The 19157-nt window shown below is 48.0% G+C and overlaps 1 protein-coding gene across 1 annotated transcript in view; it reads left to right on the top strand.

The window, feature by feature from the left end:
* The first annotated feature begins 10308 nt into the window (after nt 1-10308).
* PARVA (parvin alpha) overlaps nt 10309-19157 on the top strand; it is a 167147-nt gene continuing 158298 nt past the window's right edge. The window contains exon 1 of the mRNA XM_025848533.2: nt 10309-10595. Within this exon, the coding sequence (XP_025704318.2) occupies nt 10460-10595 (136 nt within the window). The 5' untranslated portion in view covers nt 10309-10459. The remainder of the gene's footprint in view (nt 10596-19157) is intronic.

Below are 19157 nucleotides of genomic sequence, written 5' to 3'. Positions count from 1 at the left end.
CACTCAGCAGGAATGCTCCCACCTGCACAGAACTGGCCTCTTTCTTCAATGAGCACTTCCAAGACTGAAGTGTTTGTTTCTGCTCTTAATCCCAGTGCATGCAAATTTTCATGAAATGTGGCCCCACGATACACCAGAATTGCCACATCAGGTTAACCCAGTGGCCAGTCCCCAGCATTTCACACCGAGTTTCCCCATTGTTGGAAGACTTTGTCTGCTGATGGAATATTTGCCATGATCCATTTTTTTCCATTGAATATTAACAAAAAGTAAACATAACTGCAGATAAGAGCCCCTGTTTTGCAAGCGCTAACATTTCGGCAGCAGGGAAAGCAGCAGCTAAGGCCAGCCACTTTTTAAAAAAATTTTTTTATTGTTATGTTAATCACCATACATCATTAGTTTTTGATGTAGTGTTCCATGATTCATTGTTTGTGCATAACACCCGGTGCTCTACGCAGAATGTGCCCTCTTTAGTATCCATCACCAGGCTAACCCATCCCCCCACCCCCCTCCCCTCTAGAACCCTCAGTTTGCTTTTCAGAGTCCATCGTCTCTCATGGTTCCTCTAAGGCCAGCCACTTTTGATGGCACTTTGCCAGTGTTCTTGTGCTCGTGCTGGAGCTCATCTGCCCTCCTCTGGCTCTCAGAGCTGCAGACTCTAAGCCTTTAGCTGGCCCGTTTGCTGCAACTCACCATCCCTTAGCTTTCCGGGCATGCGTGGTCGTGTCGTGCTCGCTCCCTCTCCCAGCTTGTTTCTAGAAAAATGAAAAGCAAAACCAATGCTTTGGGCTCCCCTGAGGAGCCCTCAGACCCTGATCATGGTACTGGATACTGTGAATTCAGCTCACCTCACCTGCCAGGTGCTGTAATAACCTCTGTAAGTGCATTATTGCATTTAATCCTGAAAGCGAAATCCTTCAGATAGCCCATTCTGGAGATAAGACGGAGACACAGAGGCTCAGCTTACCTGGTAGTCCAGGTCCGAAGCAGTAAAACTGGGGCTAGACCCAGATGTCGGCCTCCAGAACCTGGGCCCTCAACCACCAGGCTATACAGCCTTACCCTGTGTCCCTACCTGGACCTGCACCTTCTGTTTACCTGCGCCTTCTCTTCCTTTCCTAGATCAGTTCCCATGGCCACCCTCCCCCAGCACCTCAGTGCCCAGCCCTGCTCAGGGGAAATCTGGGCATGGAAGCCAAAGCTGCCCCTTTGAAGTGCTTTGTGTTTCCTTCCAGCTTGCATCTACCTATACTCTAACATGAGAACAGTCTTCTAGAACAGGTAAGTTACCTAACCTCCACCACCCCTCACAAAAATCTTTCAATAAACATGATACTCTAGGAAGATGCATCTTGTTTATCCCGGGTGACCAAGTGTCCCTGACACACTGCCATGGGCCTCAAATAGAGAAGCATGCCACGACATCAACAAATCCCAGGTCCCAAGGGTCGGGAAGCAACACAGGGCTGAAGGGATGGGAGAAGGTGAGCACAGAGGGAGCGTCTTGGGGACCGGCTGGTTTTTGCAGGCCCTTAGATCAGGCAGAGACAGAAAGGGGCAGGACAGGAGTCACCCGAGTCATGGTCCTGGGTGAAATGGAACCAAATAACCTGTTATTGGAGCAGCAGGTTGGAATACATCTGAATTTATTTCCTTTCCCATCCCCAGAATAATTGAAAATGTTGCCATAAGAATTTGGGAGAAATGCATGTGTGTTTATGCATAGTAGTCCCAACACCGTAAGTGTGTGATTTGAAAACAAATCAATAGCTTAAGAGAAACCCAACAAGGATGATCATTCCAAACACAGTAACCCGAGCTAAGAGTCACTATTTCTGGGCTCGAGTTCCCGTTCTGCCTTTGCTCACTGGACGCCTCGATTATGCCTTGATGTCTTCATTTGTGAAATGGAGCTGAACCTTCCTCTCTTCCTCCGTCCCTCCCTCCCAGGTTCCTTGCTAGAGTCCGTCTGCTGTATCTAGGCTCCAGTTTTAAAATGGGAAAGGCCAGAATAGGACTTTGTCATTGGTATACCATGGTGAGTCTTGAACTGTTTTAATCCCAACAGCAGAAACAGAAAACAACATCTCAAATCTCAGTAGAACAGGGAAGAATGGGGGCAGTTCTTAGGAAAGGAGGTAGAAGCTGTAAGCTAGGCCAGGGACCACACTTCTCCGTGCATGGTCACCTCCCTTTTGGGACTCTGTGTCTCCAAGCTGGCCTCTGCTGACCTCCTTGGCCAACGGTTTCTCAGGCACACCCTGAAAACACCATCTGGTCATGGTGACTGGCTTCCAGCTCATGGTTAGATGTAATATTTCTCACCTTCCTCCCTACAAGGAAATATCTAAAGTACAAATAGCCTTAATAGCTTCCCTAGCAAAGTTGGGAGTGGAGACTTGTTCCTCCAGGCCACAGGAGTCTGGAGGCATGTATGGGAGGAAGGTGGATTACAGCCGTGACCACCATGACCTTGCTCCTACAGTCACACCTGCCTGGGAAAGGGTAGGGGGGACTGTGGGAACAATATCGTGGCCTATGACATGGACCACACACAAACAGAATCACTGGGACCCCAGGTATTCTTGCCTTGCTGGGTCTGAAGTGTCTGACCGCTCCTTTCTCTCCTTAGAAGCTCTGCCCCTGCTGCTGTTCTTCTAGAGTGTTCTCCAGTCCTCTGTTAGACCACTCGAGTAGGAGACACTGATTTTAGAGCTCCATCTGTGCGTGTAGTGGGCACTCAGCTACCACGCTGAGGGGAGGAATCCCCCTCTAATGTCTATGGTTCATTACCGGACTCTTCAAGGATAGGTAAGTGGGTCACCTGTCTCCAAGATCTTGGGACACATTCCACCATGGCTGGATCAGAGGCCATTTGAATGGCATCGTCCTGTGTGATCATCAACAACACCCCAGTCCCAGACCCCCATGGACAAACCAAGGCCGAGGTCTATCAACTTTCCCTGCCCTGATGCCTTTCCCCACTCCGCCGCCCCATGCTGCCATCTGGCTGCCTTAGCCCGTGCAAGCAGCCCTCTCGAAGGACATGCTCGCTGGCAGCCTGGCCTTCAGAGGCCACTGCTAATACCCCAGAGTTCCCAAGAGGAACACTCACTTAAGAGATTTCACTTAAGAGTCCCACTCCAGAGCCATTTTATCTCTCACACATTCTTTTCATCTGGAGAGCACACTTTGCTTTCAGTGATCAAAGAAGTCCCCAGGAGGCTCTGGCTGGCTTCTCTTCACCACCAGCACGCCCGCCCCCCCCGCCCCCCCCAGCCCCCACTGCTTTGATGTGGTCAAACAACCTCTGATTATTAATGAAGATCCAGACCCTTTGTAGAACCCTCTTCATGATCCTCAGGGGCCTCCTATTTTGTCCCTTAGACAGTATATTATTTTTGTAGGCAACCATAGCAAAGGACCACAAGCTGGATGGCTTAACAGAAATGTATTCTCTTACAGTTCTCAAGGCTAGAAGTCCAACATGAAGGTGTGTTCCCCACAGTGCTTCCTCCTAAGCCTCCCCAAGCATCCCTTGGCTTATGGAAGCATAATTCCAGTAGCTGTCTCCTGTGTATCTTCACATCATCCTTCTTCTGGGCATGTTTGTGCTCCAGCTTTCCTCTCTCAAGGACACGGGTTTTACTGGGTTGGGAGCCCAACCTCGTCCAGTTTGCCTGACATCCTATTTTGACATAACTAAGTACATCTGCAATGACCCTGTTGCCAAATAAGGTCACATTTTGAGGTTCTGGGGTGAGAATTTCAATATGTTTTTAGGGGACACAACTCAACCCATAACAGATGGTATTCACATTTGGGAAATAGAAACACTTCCCCCGTGAAAACCTCTTCCAGTTTGACTTTAGCTTAATTTTAGATGCTTGTTTTACCTCTATCTCCTGGGCTTTTAATCTATACAACAACAACAAAAGTAACACAGCAAAAGAAAAAGAAAACAACGCAAAAGACAAGTTGCTTAAATATGACAGATGTAGATCACAAATACAATTTATGGAATCTGAATGGAGCACACGGACTCCAATTTTCTCTCCGTTATCTTACTATAGTTACTCTTTTACTATTCTCTACTGGTTACTCTAGAGGCTACAACACGACTGCTTGATTTATAAAGTCCAATGTAAACTGTTACCTTTACTTCTTCCCAGACAGTGCCTGGACCTTGGAACTCTTAACTCCGTTTACTCACTTCCCAATTGAACTGATTGCGCTTTTGTGTATTTTAATTTGATTTCTACATTTTTTAAACCCAGACATTATGATTATTTTATTTAGTTAATATCCTGTTGAATTTAACCTTTTATGTGTGCTTTCTTCCTCCCTGTGTCACCAAGCTTCCATCTGGGATGATTTTCTTTATGTCATACACTTTACTTCTGCTTGGGTCTGCTATTAACAGTTTTTCTCAGTTGTGCTTTTTAATGTAAATGCCTTTGTTTTCTCTTTGTCTACCAAAGGGCAGTCTTCTAGAGTCCCAAACTAAAGCCCAAGGTGGCGGGGGAGGTTCCCGGGGGGGTCCCTGGTTTCATGGCCCCTGACCATGTGCCTACTTACCCTTGTGAGCTTGTCAGTCGTCCTGCTCGACCTCCCAGCTCCTCAGCCGCCTCTTCTGAAACTGGGGAGGCCAAAGACCCGGTCGATGGGCTCACCTCTCTGGGGTCCCTTCTTCTCCAAGACTGTGGCCCTGTAAGCTTTCAAATGCTCTCAAGAAGATTTACTTTATACTCAGTGTCCCGCTTTTCCAGTTGTTCTCAGGGGGAGGCTTGGCCTGTGTTTCATAGTCTGATGACACGAGAAACTGAATACCCCTTTTCCATCTATGTGTTAGGGTTCCTGGAAGCTGTCATATAACACTTTGGTCACATCCCATAGGTCAAAGTTTAGTCATGTGACTGCACCTAGCTGGAAAATATAGTCGTCTTTGTTCTGAGCAACCACAGCCTAGCTGAAAATTATGGGTTCTACAGATATTTGGGAGAACAGATTCTAAGGGCTCTAGTATTAATCTCTCAGTTATCAGCTATGTGATCTGAAGCAAGTTATTTAAACTCTCTGAGTTTCAAGTTACTCACCTGTAAAATGGAGGTAACGATATCACTTATGAGTCTCCAATGAAATGTAATCATCAACACTTTATTGGGCTAAGACTTGTTATCGGCTAGGCACTGGGCAAAGTAGTTTATTTACACTCTTTTGATCCTCCCAATAACCTTATGAGGCAAGTGCTCGTTTGTTTGCGTTATGATGAGAAACCTGAGGCACAGAGACGTTAAATCACTTGCACGAGGTTGCACAGAGAGGGCGCCTGGGTGGCTCAGTCGGTTAAGCCACTGCCTTCGGCTCAGGTCATGGTCCTGGAGTCCCGGGATCGAGTCCCGCATCGGGCTCCCTGCTCGGCGGGGAGTCTGCTTCTCCCTCTGACCCTCTTCCCTCTCGTGCTCTCTATCTCTCATTCTCTCTCTCTCAAATAAATAAATAAAATCTTTAAAAAAAAAAAAAGATTGCACAGATACTTGACTGCAGAATGGCGATTCAAGCCCCAAACCTTCACCACGACCTGCTCCTGCCTTGTAAATTACAACCGCCCCGCCCCATGGGAATTGCTAAGGGAAGATGGAGGGACCAGGAGGGCAGCGATGCTGGGTGCCTGACAGCAGCACATGTTCCGCTAGAAAAATGATCTCCTAAGGGAATGTCTGGGGACAGAAGTGACCTAGTTTGAGAACAGTGGGATTTTGAGTGATGTGGGCCACTGAGGGAATTGCAGAAGGAGACCATGGAGATAAAAGGGACCCTAAAGGGCACGCCATGGACTGGTTAATGTCGTGGCGTCATTGTATATTGAAGAAGCATATATATATATAGAAAATTGTTGAAATTATTTAAGTGCATGTTCCATGAATTTCCAAAGTGAATACACCCATGTAACCAGTACCCAGATCAAGAAAAAGAACACTACCAGTCCATAGCCTCCCCTCATGCCTTCCCACCCACCCTGTCCCATTCTAGTCACTCCCCCCCCCCAGGCTCATCATTATCCTGACTTCTAACATCAGAGATTAGTTTTGCCTGTTTTTGAACTTTATATGAATAGAATGACAGAGTATATGCTCTTTTTGTGTCTGATTTTTTTTTTCAATATTGTGAGCTACCTTTCTGTTGCTCCTTGTAGTTGCAAATTGTTCACTCTCCTTGCTGTATAATATTCCATTGTGCGACTATCACAACTTATTTATGGAGTCAACTCTTAATAGGCATTTGAATGGTGCTGCCATGAACTTTCTAGAAGATGTATCAGAGTGCACAAATGTACTCATTCTTCTTGGGTAATAACCTAGATTGAAATTGTGGATCATCGGGTTTGTGTGATGTTCAGCTTTAATAGGTACCGCCCTCACTTTCCTGATGACAGAAATGGAAGTACAGAAGGGCCAGTCATTCATCCAGAGTCACCTAGCCACTGAGCCAGGACTAGAACCTGGGTTTGCTCTCTCCCAGGATGGTATGTCTAGCTCTAGATTTCAAGGAGAGACTGACCTAGAGATTCAATAGAGTCTCACAGCAACACACATTTCATTTATGAGCTGCCTTTATCATTAAACCTTGGGTAAGATGAAACCAATGACCAAGCATGAGAAGGGCGGCTCCTCAGTGGGGCCATAATTATAGACACCAATTTACAGTGAGGGAGCTGGTGCAGGGTCTTCTATGCATCTTATCAAAGAACAGCTGGAGGTGTGTGTCCTTGATTAAGCAGGCTTTAGATTCAGTCTATTTCAGTGCCAGACCCTGTGTAAGATGCTTTCCCATGTATCAACTCATTTAATCTTCTGAGCAGAACCAAATCATATCCATAAGGACTAGAAACACATGGTATCAAAAGAGAGTGTCTGAACTCTGTAAGCACACTGGAGCAATTTGGAACAGCACTTTCCAAATGATCTATGGTAAAGGACCAATCCATCTCAGACAAGTATTTTTGGAAAATACAGGAAAAAAAGAATTATCAAAAAAATAAAACGAAATGATATTCCAAATATAAACTTCCAATTTTTATTATTATATCAAACAAATATAAAATTGCACTGCTAAATTCCTATAAACGTTTCTAGACACTCTCAATTTCTGTATTTATATCATAGAGGACCAATAACAGTTTGCAGATCAATACTGGTTTTCAGACTACACTTTGAGGGGCACTGATTATAAATCAGTTTTCAGACTACACTTTGAGGGGCACTGATTATAACTCAGAACCACTCATTCCCTAGTGGGAATCTCTCTTTCAAGAGAGACTGATAATTATCTTAGAAGCAGGAAGGTTTGTAAACAAGACATCTGTAAAACACGTAGACCCTGGAAACCATTCACATCCATACGGTTTCCGTTCACATTAATGGGACTTCACCATTTCACTCTTTATCAACATCACTATTCCAAAAATATCTTTCACGGAAAGATGAGTTACAAATAACTTCATTGTGGGCGCCTGGGGGCTCAGTCAGTTAAGTGTCTGCCTTTGGCTCAGGTCATGATCTCAGGGTCCTGGGATCGAGCCCCGTGTTGGGCTCCTTGCTCAGCAGGGAGCCTGCTTCTTCCTCTGCCCCCCCACCCCTGCTCATGCTTGCTTGCACACTCTCTCTTTCTCTCAAATAAATAAATAAATAAATAAATAAAATCTTAAAACCAAATAACTTTATTGTGCTTTTGAAGACCTTCTCCCAAAACCTTACTGAAATGAATATAAAACCTTTAAACTTTTCAATAGCATCGAAAAGATTATTTACTCTCCAAGACTCTAAAAGATTTGCCTTTTTTAACCTACCAATCCTAAACCAGTATGATCTTCAGCCAAAATTAAATAAGCACTCCCTCATTGAAAGAGCTGCCTTAAACCAGATTCCCAAACCTTATAAATATCCCCCACTTTGCCCTCCCCCAGTCCAAGATTCTACGCAGACTCTGTCAAGGCAGGGGTCTTCTTACCATGGCGTAGAATAAACTCAAGCTTTGTCTTCTCCACAGCTTATTTTGCTGATGTTTTCTGAGAGCCAGCTTACAACAACCAAGACTTTGTTCCTCTTTTTTAGTCTTGCTCAGGTGCTTTCAAACTTTAGTATGCATAAACATTACCAAAGAGGGTTGTAAATGCAAAAGCATGCATGAGCAAAATTTAAGAGATCTCCACATATAATTTTGATTATGCCGTATTTAGGACCTAAGCCTTGCCGACAAATACCAGCAACTGATGAAGAAAAGAGAACCTCAGGGTGTGGGAGCTGGAAGTGGCTCCAGGTGCCCAAATATCAGTGCGTAGATCAGCCCCATCAAATCACCTGATATAATCCCTGTTAAAAAATACCTATCCCTTGGTTTTGCCTCAGGTGTACTGAATCAGAACTTCTAGAGATGGGGCCTGTGAATGTTTATTACCAACTCCCTAAGGAATTGTGATGCACAATCAGGTTAGATAACCATTTTTCTGTTCCCCCACTTTATTTTGTGGATGAAGAAATGGAGACCCAGATAAGTGAGTACGGTTGCCTGCGATCACAGAACTGTTGAGCTGTGTGTCGTGTCTCCTGATACCCTGACAGGAGCTCACAGGGCTAGAGATCAGATGTTGGAGATATTTTTATGTACCCAATATCCTGAACAAGAATTGTTAGTGATGTAAAACAAAATCTATTTTGGCTTCTCCATATCTCCTTTAAGATTTTTCAAGATGGTGGTTGGCGTTGGGAGGGTGTCGTAATCTTTCCTTGCTCCTGGGTGAAAATTTTAGCAGTCAGCATGACCTCTCTGCTTTCTGTTAGGTAAGAGGCATCGGCTAAAGTATAATTTTCAAAAAAAGAAAAAAAAGTATAATTTTCCAAAAAAAAAAAAAGGTATAATTGTGACTCTTACACAAAGATAAAATGAACACATACTCCGCTGAGACTCTATTGGCGGTCTTGTGTGTTAAATTTTTGTTCTCAGGAATTATTGCTTGTCAGTTTGCTGATTAGCTGGAGTGAAGGCGGATGTGTTATTTAAAGCTTTAGGAATATGTCCTAGGAAGGAAGCACGGGTTGGCCCTCTGGGGAACTGCAGTGGGCACTGGGAAGAGATTCAAAGGCCCAGGCAGCTACTACCCCAGTGTTTTTCGTAATCAGACCACCTGGCTTCTTGAACCCATTTCCTTGCTCCCTTGGTTTGTTTCTCTGCTCATCCCCCTGCATATGACTAAAAAGAACACTCCAGTAATGGAGTCTTCATGATCATTACTAGATGCTCGACTTCTGACATGAGTCTCTAGCTTAGTTCTGATTCTTGATTGAGATCATCTGATTGGCTGTTCTCCAGTCAAACATTCGCTCTCTTTGGGTCACCCAGGGTCAACCAGCTGTAGCTCCTTGGAGGAAACACAGTTGCCAAGGGGCTGTGTGAGGGGGAGAGAGAGAGACAGCCCGGAGAGCCCCAAACTTCGGGGGGGGCAAGCACAATAAAACGTGCCTTTTAATCATTTCTAGCAAGACTCCTTGAATCTTGGGGTTGGTGCCACTCCCCTGCTATCCCAAATGAGTTTGGTTGCCATTCTGTTGCTTTCATTTAGCCAGGATAAATTTGGGGTGCAGGGCTGTTTCACAGAAGCCCATGGATGTACCTTCCCGTTCATGTTTCCACTAACGTTTGTGTGATCCTCCTTTGTACAAGCCACTGAGCTTCTAGAAACGGGTATTTTGTAAGAAGTCTCAGCCCTGCTCTCGTGCACTTCAAACTTCTCACCCTGGGATGGGGGTAAAGAGGAGGTTGACTGCCGTAGATAAGTGTAGCAACATGGATATGCCTAAACACATTTTGGTTCACTCTCTCTTCCCGGAGTGGACTCATGCTCTTTTTGGACACAAGACATGGCCTAATAACTGTACAGGTAGAAATGCAGGGGAAGAGCAAGCTCCTCACCCACCAGCCCGGGGCGGGAGCGGGGGTGGGGGGGTGGGGTGGGGAAGACACTGGGAGACAAGACTAGCAGGTCGCCTCGCTTCAGCAGTCACTGAACCCCGGATTTGTACCAGGATCTGTGTTGGGTGCAGAGCCTGGGGAAAATGTGGCCTCCAGGCTGGAGCGCTCCCAGGCAGGAGGGTCTCACACACACAGACAAGGCCGCACGTTCCGCAAAGGGCAGATCTGGGGCACTCTCCCTGCTCCGGGCAGGCAAGGGGCGCGGGCGCAGGCCCCAGCGGCTAGGGCCCCGAGCGCGCAGCTCCTTCCAGGGCGGAGGGCGGCGCGAGGGAGGGAGAGAGGGAAGGGAAAGGCGAGCGTGAGCTGCCTCAAATGCTTGGAATAATTCCGCTTCCGTTTGGAAAGCCGCAGCCTCAGTCCCGCCGCACCCGCCCAGCGCCAGCTCCGCGTCCCGGCCGGCCCGCGCGCGGCTGCCCGCTCCGCCGCCATGGCCACGTCCCCGCAGAAGTCGCCCTCTGTCCCCAAGTCCCCCACTCCCAAGTCGCCCCCGTCCCGGAAGAAAGATGACTCCTTCTTGGGGAAACTCGGAGGGACGCTGGCCCGGAGGAAGAAAGCCAAGGAGGGTGAGTGCGGCCGGGCCCAGCGCCCTGCAGGGCCGGGGCCGAGGGCCAGGGCTCCAGGGCCAGGCGGGAGCGCGCCGCGGGTGCCCGACGCGGTGGAGGCGCGCGGCGGCGCGGGCGCGCGCTGCCCGGAACGCGGGGTCGGGGCCGAGCGCGCCCCGCGGGTCGTCGCCGCTGCCCAGCTCGGGGTGGCCGGGGTGGGGTGCTGCTCGCCAGGACCTGGCGGCGCCCGGGTGCGGCGGCCTGGGACCCGGCGACGCCCGCGCTGGGCTGGGGGCGAGCGGCGCGGGGCCCGGGGAGGCGGCCGGGCCCCCAAGCGGAGGCGGTGTCCTCCCGGAGGCCCGCGCCCCCGCCCTCGCGGCGCCCGAAGGCTGGCGTTCCCCAAGTTCCTGCGGAAACTTTTCCTGGGCTCCGCACTCTCGCCGCCTTCGTTGGCCTTTGAGATCAGCTCGTTTCCTGGACCCACGGAACCCCAGAAGCAGCGTTGGCCCCCGGATCTTGCATCCGCCCCCAGGGTTCAGTAGGGCGCTATTAATGTTTGTTGAATGAATGAGTGGCTTTCCTAGCGGTCGGGCCCTGTAATAAATGACAAACTCGCACTCAAGGGGAAAACCTGGATTAGACACACTTAGCATCGCGCCGTGACCTTTCTGTGAACTCAGGAGCTGAGGGCTCTTTGTAAGAAACATTTTCTTTTCCCCACCAGGGTGAATGGAAGTGATCTTATTTTTTTTCCAGGACAATTTGCATGTAAAACACTTTGTCTCATTGGCAGATTTTCCCATCTTGGCTTTTGGTTTGAAAAATGAAGTGACAGTTCAGAAGAAGCTCTAGTGATGTGTAGATAGAAGTTGCTTGGTTAAAATTTTTCACAGACTGCTTCGTGGTTTGGGAATAGTGCTTTTGAAGGCTGTGATACTGTGGTGTCAAGTAATTCCGTGTTTCTGAGTTACCTTAAAGCGTAAAAAAGAACTTCCGTGCTGGGAGTTATCAAACTTAACACAAAGGACTAAACTTCTACTTTCTGTGTTGAAGTGAGAAGCAGCGAAACACAGCTCTAGAAATGTTTTTTTCCGGTTTGGTTATTTCGGTAAACCACTGTCTGAGGAGTGTATAGCTGGTAGCAAATCATGAAATCCTGGCTTGGAAAGCCCTTCATTACCCTTCTTTTTCCTACTGTATTCCTGGTATGGGCTCTCTAAGACTAAACAACTGAGTTTCTGAAGCTCATGACCTACCTGGTGCTCAGCCCACCTTTGCCAACTCTTTAGAAAAGTTTGTTGTAAAAATACAGAATTGGTCTCTGTCTAGAGATAGAGAATCTCTAGAGCCAGAAGCCAGAATCTCTGGAGCCAGAAGAATGAGTCTGATGGTAGCCCTTCACTTTTTTCAAGTGGATTAGCCTGTTTCCTGGAGTCTTCCCTTCAGCAGTACAAACATCCTCTGTTCTTAAAGTCGGTCCTCATAGGCATTATTTTATGGCCCGCTGGCTTCCTATCCCTTTAGTTTCATTTGGGAGCCCTGCAGGAAACAGAAGGTCAACTCAACTGGGATTTTGAAAATACTGTCGTGAAGGGACTATTTTCAGAGGTGAGGGCAGGGGTAAGCGAAGCCCGAAAGGTTGATAAGGAACCTAAGGGCTAGCGACAGACAGGTGGAAGCTGTTACCGCCTCTAGACCTGACGGGACTCGGGGAGCCACCTGGAACCCACAGAGAGCTGGAGCTATGGAAGGGGGGGCTGCCTGACAGGATCTGCAGCTATGGAGAGACAGTGACTATCAGTAACGTGGAGATGGAGCAGGGAGACATTGGCACAAGAGATACTCTGTGTCTTCTCTTTCCTTGCCCTCAGTCTCTTGTGGGTGCTTCTAGTTGGCTGGACCCAGGGGGAAGTCACCGGGGCAAGGGTGTATGGACAATGCCATACGTAGGGGTCAGCTCCCTCGGGACACAGAGCAGTGCAACGATCATAGTGGGGGAAATGAAAACCAGCAGACCCTTTCAAAGTGAGCTGCCCAGAAGCCCCCATAGTAGTGTGGTGGTCTAGTCCAGCCCACCCAGGTTAGAACACTTCTTGCTTCTAGCCCAGACACCAGGTTCTAGTAATGCAGCCAAGGTCGCTTTTCCTTATTCTGTCAGTTACATCACACTGTTAGCTCTCAGTGAGTTGGCTGCCAGCTTATTCAAAAACATTTTCATGTTTGTGGCTCCTGAACCATTCCCTTACCTATCTCAGATTTACTCAATTGGGTTTTTGAAACCAGGTGCAAAATCTTATTTTTATCCTTGCTCTACTTAACTGTTAAGTCCTGATTCTGTCATTCAGACTCGTAACTAATCCAGGGGATGTAAATGGTGAGTTTGCTTTTTCTAAAGGGGCCCACCACCACCCAGCCCTACCTGCTTGCCACTGTAGGTGGTAGTTCTGCGAGCCCAAAGAAGGCAGCTGGGTTGGTCTGAAATCACCTGCTCTTGGTTGGTCTCAGTGATCAATGTTTTACTTGTCAAGGGCCCACTAATCATCACTTCAGTAACAGTAAGGCTAGATCTTGCTCTGTATCTTGCAAAAACTCACAGCTGTGTGCTTTGCAGAAACTGCTTTCTCCTACTTTCCCCCTACTAATGTTCGAAAACATGATTCCTCAAGGTCATTATGTGACCTTGAGCATTGAATTCTCCTGGGCCCAGGGACTGCCATTCATTCACTTGACACCTGTTGTGTCCCACTGTAGAACACAAACATTGGAAAGACATAATACATGTTAGAATATTTAGTCAATAGTTTCATATAAAAATATGTCTTCCTACAAATACCTACTACATACATCGTAGAATGACTTACACGTCTTATAAGAATACATTAAAAGTAGTCATCACTCCTGTGTTTTCAATAAGGAAAAATAACCTTAGGAAGAGAAAAGACAGGTTAAAAGCATGGTCTTTGGGACCAGACACCTTTGGCTTTGATTTCTGGTCCAGCCCCTTATCTATTGCTATGACTTAGGACAACTTTCTTATCTCTCTAAGCCTCTGTTTCTTCATCTATAAAATGGGAATAAAGCATGTAATGTGCATAGCATGGTATGAATAATGAATAGTAGCTATTAAAGTTGATAGCTCAAGGTGACGTAGTCCTTAAAATTTGAAATCGTCTTTTCATTATGGACTGCAGAAGATTCTACAGGTTCTGCAGATAGCCTAGTAACTCATGACTATGAAGCTCTTATGACCCTGCGTTGGTCCCTTTGGAAATTAGGGATCTTTCCTTGCACATCAGATACTCCTATTTTCATAATGTCATATTTCAGCATTTTTTAGAAGATTTTATTTATCCATTTGAGAGAGAGAGAGAGAGTGCAAGCATGAGCATGTGGGGAGAGGGGCAGAGGGAGAGAATCTCCAGCAGACTTGTGCTGACTGCGGAGCCCCAGGCGGAGCTCGATGCCACAACGCAGGGATAGTGGCCAGAGCCGAAATCTGGAGTCAGACGCTTAACCAGCTGAGCCACCCAGGTGCCCCATATTTCAGCATTTCAGAATATCTGGGCCCGTTTTCAGGAGTTGTAGTTAAGTGGGTTTTGTTTTTCTCTGTGGATCTTCTCTTTTGCAGTTCCAGCCTTCCTTTACGCTGTACACAGCCCTCCTGTGCGGCTCCTTAGAGTAGCCTTTCAGAGTCCTTGGCCAAAGGGTCACCGTTCGTCTTTCTTTCTCCAGATCTGTCCTCAAGACTTGCTCTTTCCAGGGACACCATCTTGCATTGTATTTGCCAGCTGGAGGTGCCCTAAGTTGGGTCAGGAGCAATGATTATTCCTATCACTTACCCTTGTATTTATTATTGCTTAGAGTTTTACATTTTGTTTGATGTCCAAAGTGTCCAATAAGGGCTTTAACTTAATAATTTTAAAATAATACTAGGACTTACCCCTTTGGCTCTCATTGGCCTTCCAGTGTAACTGGGGAAGATCCCCAAACTCTGCCACATATTTATGGTTTTGGGAGTGGGGGGAGCCCCCAGCCCTGCTGAGCAATCCTCTTCTCCCCGAATCAGCATGCATTCTCATTTTCCAGAGTGCCGCCTCAAACCCTCACCACTCAAACTCTTCCCCACACCTTGAGATAGAAAACTGAATACTAGGTATGAACTTGTTCAATTTCCCTTTGTTCCCCCAGATCTACACCTCCTTTCATGCTCCTTGCCTGCCCTAGTCTCTTCCAAAGAGGTCCCTTGTCCCCTTGTTTGTGAGGCCATTCATTTTGCTCCCCCCCAGACTCGGCATAGCCAAGTACCCTTGCTCTCATGTCCTCAGTCCCTTTCATGCCGCTCTGCCCCCCAACATTCTGTAAATATGCTTGAGTCTTTCCCATCTGGAGAAGATCTCCTGATACTGGTTTCTTCTTAATACTCGATGGCAGATCTTGAAAGAATTGCCTTAATGGCTTTCCCTTGCTTATCTCCTCATCATTTCTTGACCCATTAGCCTCATTCTTTCGGGAATCATCTACTGAGTGCCTACCATGTACCAGGCCCTGTGCTTGGATATGGCGGGGGAAAAAACCAGACAAAAATCTCTGCCCGCATGGAGCTGACATTCTGGCAGTGGAGACAGATAATAAACAAGATCAACTGGTAGATCATGTGTGTTGTATTAGAGTAGTGACAGGTGCTTTAAAGAGCAAAATAAAGCAGGACAAGGGAACCCGCAGTGTTGAGGGTTGAGAGATGGTTGGCACTGTAAAATGGGATGGCTAGAAAAGACTTCCCTGAGAAGGGTATTTCTGAAAGATCTGAGGGAGGTGAGGGAGAGAGCCATATGTGTATCTTGAAGAAGAGCATTACAGGCAGAGGGAATGGCAAATGCAAAGGCCCTGAGGCAGGAGTGGACCTGACATGTGGAGGGCCAGCAAGGAGGTCGCTGTGCCTGGAGGAGAGAGTGAGCATGGTTGTGGAAGGTGGTGAGGTCTCAGGCTAATCCCTGATCCCTGATCCCTAATCCCCTACCCCGGAGGGTAGGTGCGTGTTGTGTAGGGCGCTGGAGGCCATCGTATGCCTGGAGCCTTTACTCATAGAGTGAGATGGGAAGGTTTCAGGGGCTTCGCGTGGAGGAATAACATGACTGCACTTGTGTTTCAGCAGGATGGCTCTGGTGAAGTGCTGCATGACTGCGGGGGGCGGGGCAGGGCAGAGGTAGAAGCAGGGACATGAGCTAGGAGGCAGGGGAGAGCGGCCGTGGCCTGGAGTGGAGGGGTGGGCGCTGAATCCTGGGTGTAGTTTGAAGATGTGGTGGGTAGGATTTACTGGATGGTTGGATGGAAGATGAGAGGAGAATCAGGATGACTCCAGAGATTTGGGTTTGAACAGCTGAAGAGAGAGTGCTTTCACTGGGCTGGAGAAGTCTCTGGGTGAGCTGGTTTGGGGAGAAAGAGGGTGGGGCCTGTTGAATAGAGGGGCCTGCTGGACTTTGCAGCGGCCATGCTGAATTCACAGTTGGTTCCGAGAGCCCAGTTCGGGGGCGGGGGGTGTCTGGGTTAGGAAGTAGAAGAGGCCCAGGGCCTGCGCCCTGAGGCTTTCGAACATAGAGGACCCATGGAGAGAGGCTGAGCAGGAGTGGCCGTGGGAGGGAGGAAAGTGGGAGCGTATCTGCCTGTTCCCACAGTGCAGGCTTTGCTGGCTGAGGGCTCTCAGGACCCACGGTCTCCTTTTCCATCCTCATTCCGCTTGGGCTCTTGGTGGCATTTGACATTTCTTCAGCTCTCTCTTTTCCTCAAGACAACTTCTCCCTTGACCTTATCCACACCGAAGTTGTTCCCTGTGTCTCTGACTAGTCTTTCTCAGACTCCTTCTTGGGTTTTTCTTGCCTGTTTGCCCCCTCAGCAGCATTTCCTGGGGTTCTGACTACCCGGCTTTGCTCTCTGTTTTGGGGTGTTTTTTTTTCCCTTCTCCCACGGATTATCTCACCCACTCCCATGGCTTCAATGACCATCTGCCCGTTGATGCTTCTCAAATCCATGTCTTCAGTCCGGATCTTTCACCTGTAGGGCACCCATCTCCTGGGGGTGTCACCATCCAACTCCACACGCCCTCGAGGGCATTACTATCCGTGCCACTTGCCCCAGTGTGCTCCTCTCCTTCCACCATCCCGCCAGTTGCCCGAGGCCGTGGGCTTCCTCTGTCTTGGCAACCTCTTCTTAAAGGGCAAATAGCAAATATCGCAGACTTTGCTGGCCCCCCAGCCTGTGCTCGGTTCTGCCCTTGTTACCGTAGACGGAGGTGAAGGAATATGCATGGCTCTGCTCCAACTGGACCCTAACATTTGAATTTCATGTCACTTTCATGTGTCACAAAATATTCTCATTCTTTTTCAGTCCTTTAAAATGTGAAAACCATCCTTAGCAGTAGGGCTGCAAGAAAACAGATGGTGGGCTCACGACAGCCCCGGGGCAGTGGCTTGTCCACCCCTTGCTCTCTCCTGTCCCCGCACGCAGCCGTCTGTCCAGCAGGCCTGTGGATTCTGCCTTGCATCCCTGCCTCGGGTCAGGCCCCAGAAGTGCTCTTTGTCCTTTTCAAGATTCTTTTTCTTTTTCTTTTCTTTTTTTTTAAATTTTACCATTTTTATTTTCCACCTGCAATATTGCAAATATCCACCCCACTGGTCTCCCTGTCTCTGGTCCTTTTCTGTTCAATCCACCCTTCATTATTTTGCCAATATACCGTTGTTGTTGTTTTGTTTTTTTTTTAAGATTTTATTTATTTGAGAGAGAGAAAATGAGGGAGAGCACGAGAGGGAAGAGGGTCAGAGGGAGAAGCAGACTTCCTGCCGAGCAGGGAGCCCGATGCAGGACTCGATCCCGGGACTCCGGGATCATGACCTGAGCCGAAGGCAGTCGCTTAACCAACTGAGCCACCCAGGCGCCCTGTTGTTGTTTTTTTTTTTAACAACAAGATAATGCCCCCTCAGGGCGTTCAAGACCTCTTCAGCTGCTCCTTAGTCCCCCCTTCTGGTCTTGCCTCTGTTTCCCTTTCAGGAAGCCTCCATTTTAGCCTCACCCAACCGCTCTTTATTCCCCAAACACGTCACGTTCTTTCACATGTGTTAACCTCTGTACGTGCTGTTCCATATTTCTGGAATGACCTTCTTCCTTTCCCTATACACCAAACTCCTATTCAGTCATTAAAATCCGGGTCAGATATCCCCTTCTGCTGGATGCCTTCCTCGCTCCCTCAGGAAGTGAGGTGCGTCCTTCCCTGGGGTCCCATGCCCCCTTGTCCGTGGCTCTGTTGTGGCACTGGCCACGTTGCCCTGCGGCCATCTGTGGGAGTGCGTGTCACACGCCACGCTGAGGGCCCCCTTCCCATAGCCCCCCTGCCCGCGTGATATTTAACACATGATGATACTGGAGTTTCCATGTGAAGAATTTCCCCGCATTTACCTTGGTGAACATAGTGCCCTGCTAACGGGTTGTGTGATTTTAGGCTTCTTCCTCTTTGTCCGTTTCTCCTGTCCGTGGATTAAGCTACAGAACCTCTGAGGGCCCTTGCAGCTCTGGTGTTCTGTGATTTCCGAGCTCGCATTTCACCAGGCTTCTCTCAAATTCAGTTTTATTGTCTGTGTAGGGTGGTCTGGGAATGACATCAGCACAAAGACCTCTTTCTTTCGTCCGCTAATGAAGGCACCTCAGTGTCGGGAGGAGGAGATGGGCACCCGGATAAGCGGGCCCCGGCCCAAGGACACCTCCATATTAGGAGCCCTTGTCTCGTGGAATATCTCTCTTTGGTTAACAAGCGCAGTTCGTAATTATGTTTTAGCCATTAGTACAGAAGAGATGAAATCCTCATGTAAACATGCGTAAGCATCTAAAATCACTATTCCCTGTCATGGAAAAAAGAACACATTTGGGAAAACCTCTACAACAATTTAAGTAATTAAAAAAAAACTCTTAAAAATAAAATATATTTTTAAGTTATTCCTTTTTTTTTTTTAAGATTTATTTATTTATTTGACAGAGAGAGAGACACAGCGAGAGAGGGAACACAAGCAGGGGGAGTGGGAGAGGGAGAAGCAGGCTCCCCGCGGAGCAGGGAGCCCGATGCGGGGCTCGATCCCAGGACCCTGGGATCATGACCTGAGCCGAAGGCAGATGCTTAACGACTGAGCCACCCAGGCGCCCCCAAAATAAAATACTTTAAAAAGGGCATAAACATTCTATTAAGTGTTCAGTGTGTTCTGCAGCCTGAAATCAGGAAGAAATCCCTATGAAGGTTTTGTCTGAGGACTGGAGCCCCCAGGGCAAGGAGGCCTCATCCAGCTTAGGCCCTGGACCTTGTCCCTGCCCTCCTTTTCCCTGTGGTGTCTGGCAGGGCAGTAGTTCTGTCCGTCCTGCTCATATTTGCACCGCACGTGCCTTGCATGGTTCCAGGTACTCAACGAGTGCCCTACAAAATGGCCAACTAACTGCCTGAATCATCAGTGGGCATCTGACTCCTCCTGAGGGTGTCCCCAGCTTCCTTCAAACTCTGCCTAACCTTGAATGACAGTCCTGGTCCCCTGCTTTCATCCAGGCCTCAAC

This window comes from Callorhinus ursinus, unplaced genomic scaffold (genome assembly GCF_003265705.2).
Source record: "Callorhinus ursinus isolate GAN/ISIS: 27379988/994484 unplaced genomic scaffold, GSC_fseal_2.0 scaffold49, whole genome shotgun sequence".
NCBI lineage: Eukaryota > Metazoa > Chordata > Mammalia > Carnivora > Otariidae > Callorhinus > Callorhinus ursinus.
This window is presented reverse-complemented; position numbering and strand designations above follow the sequence as displayed.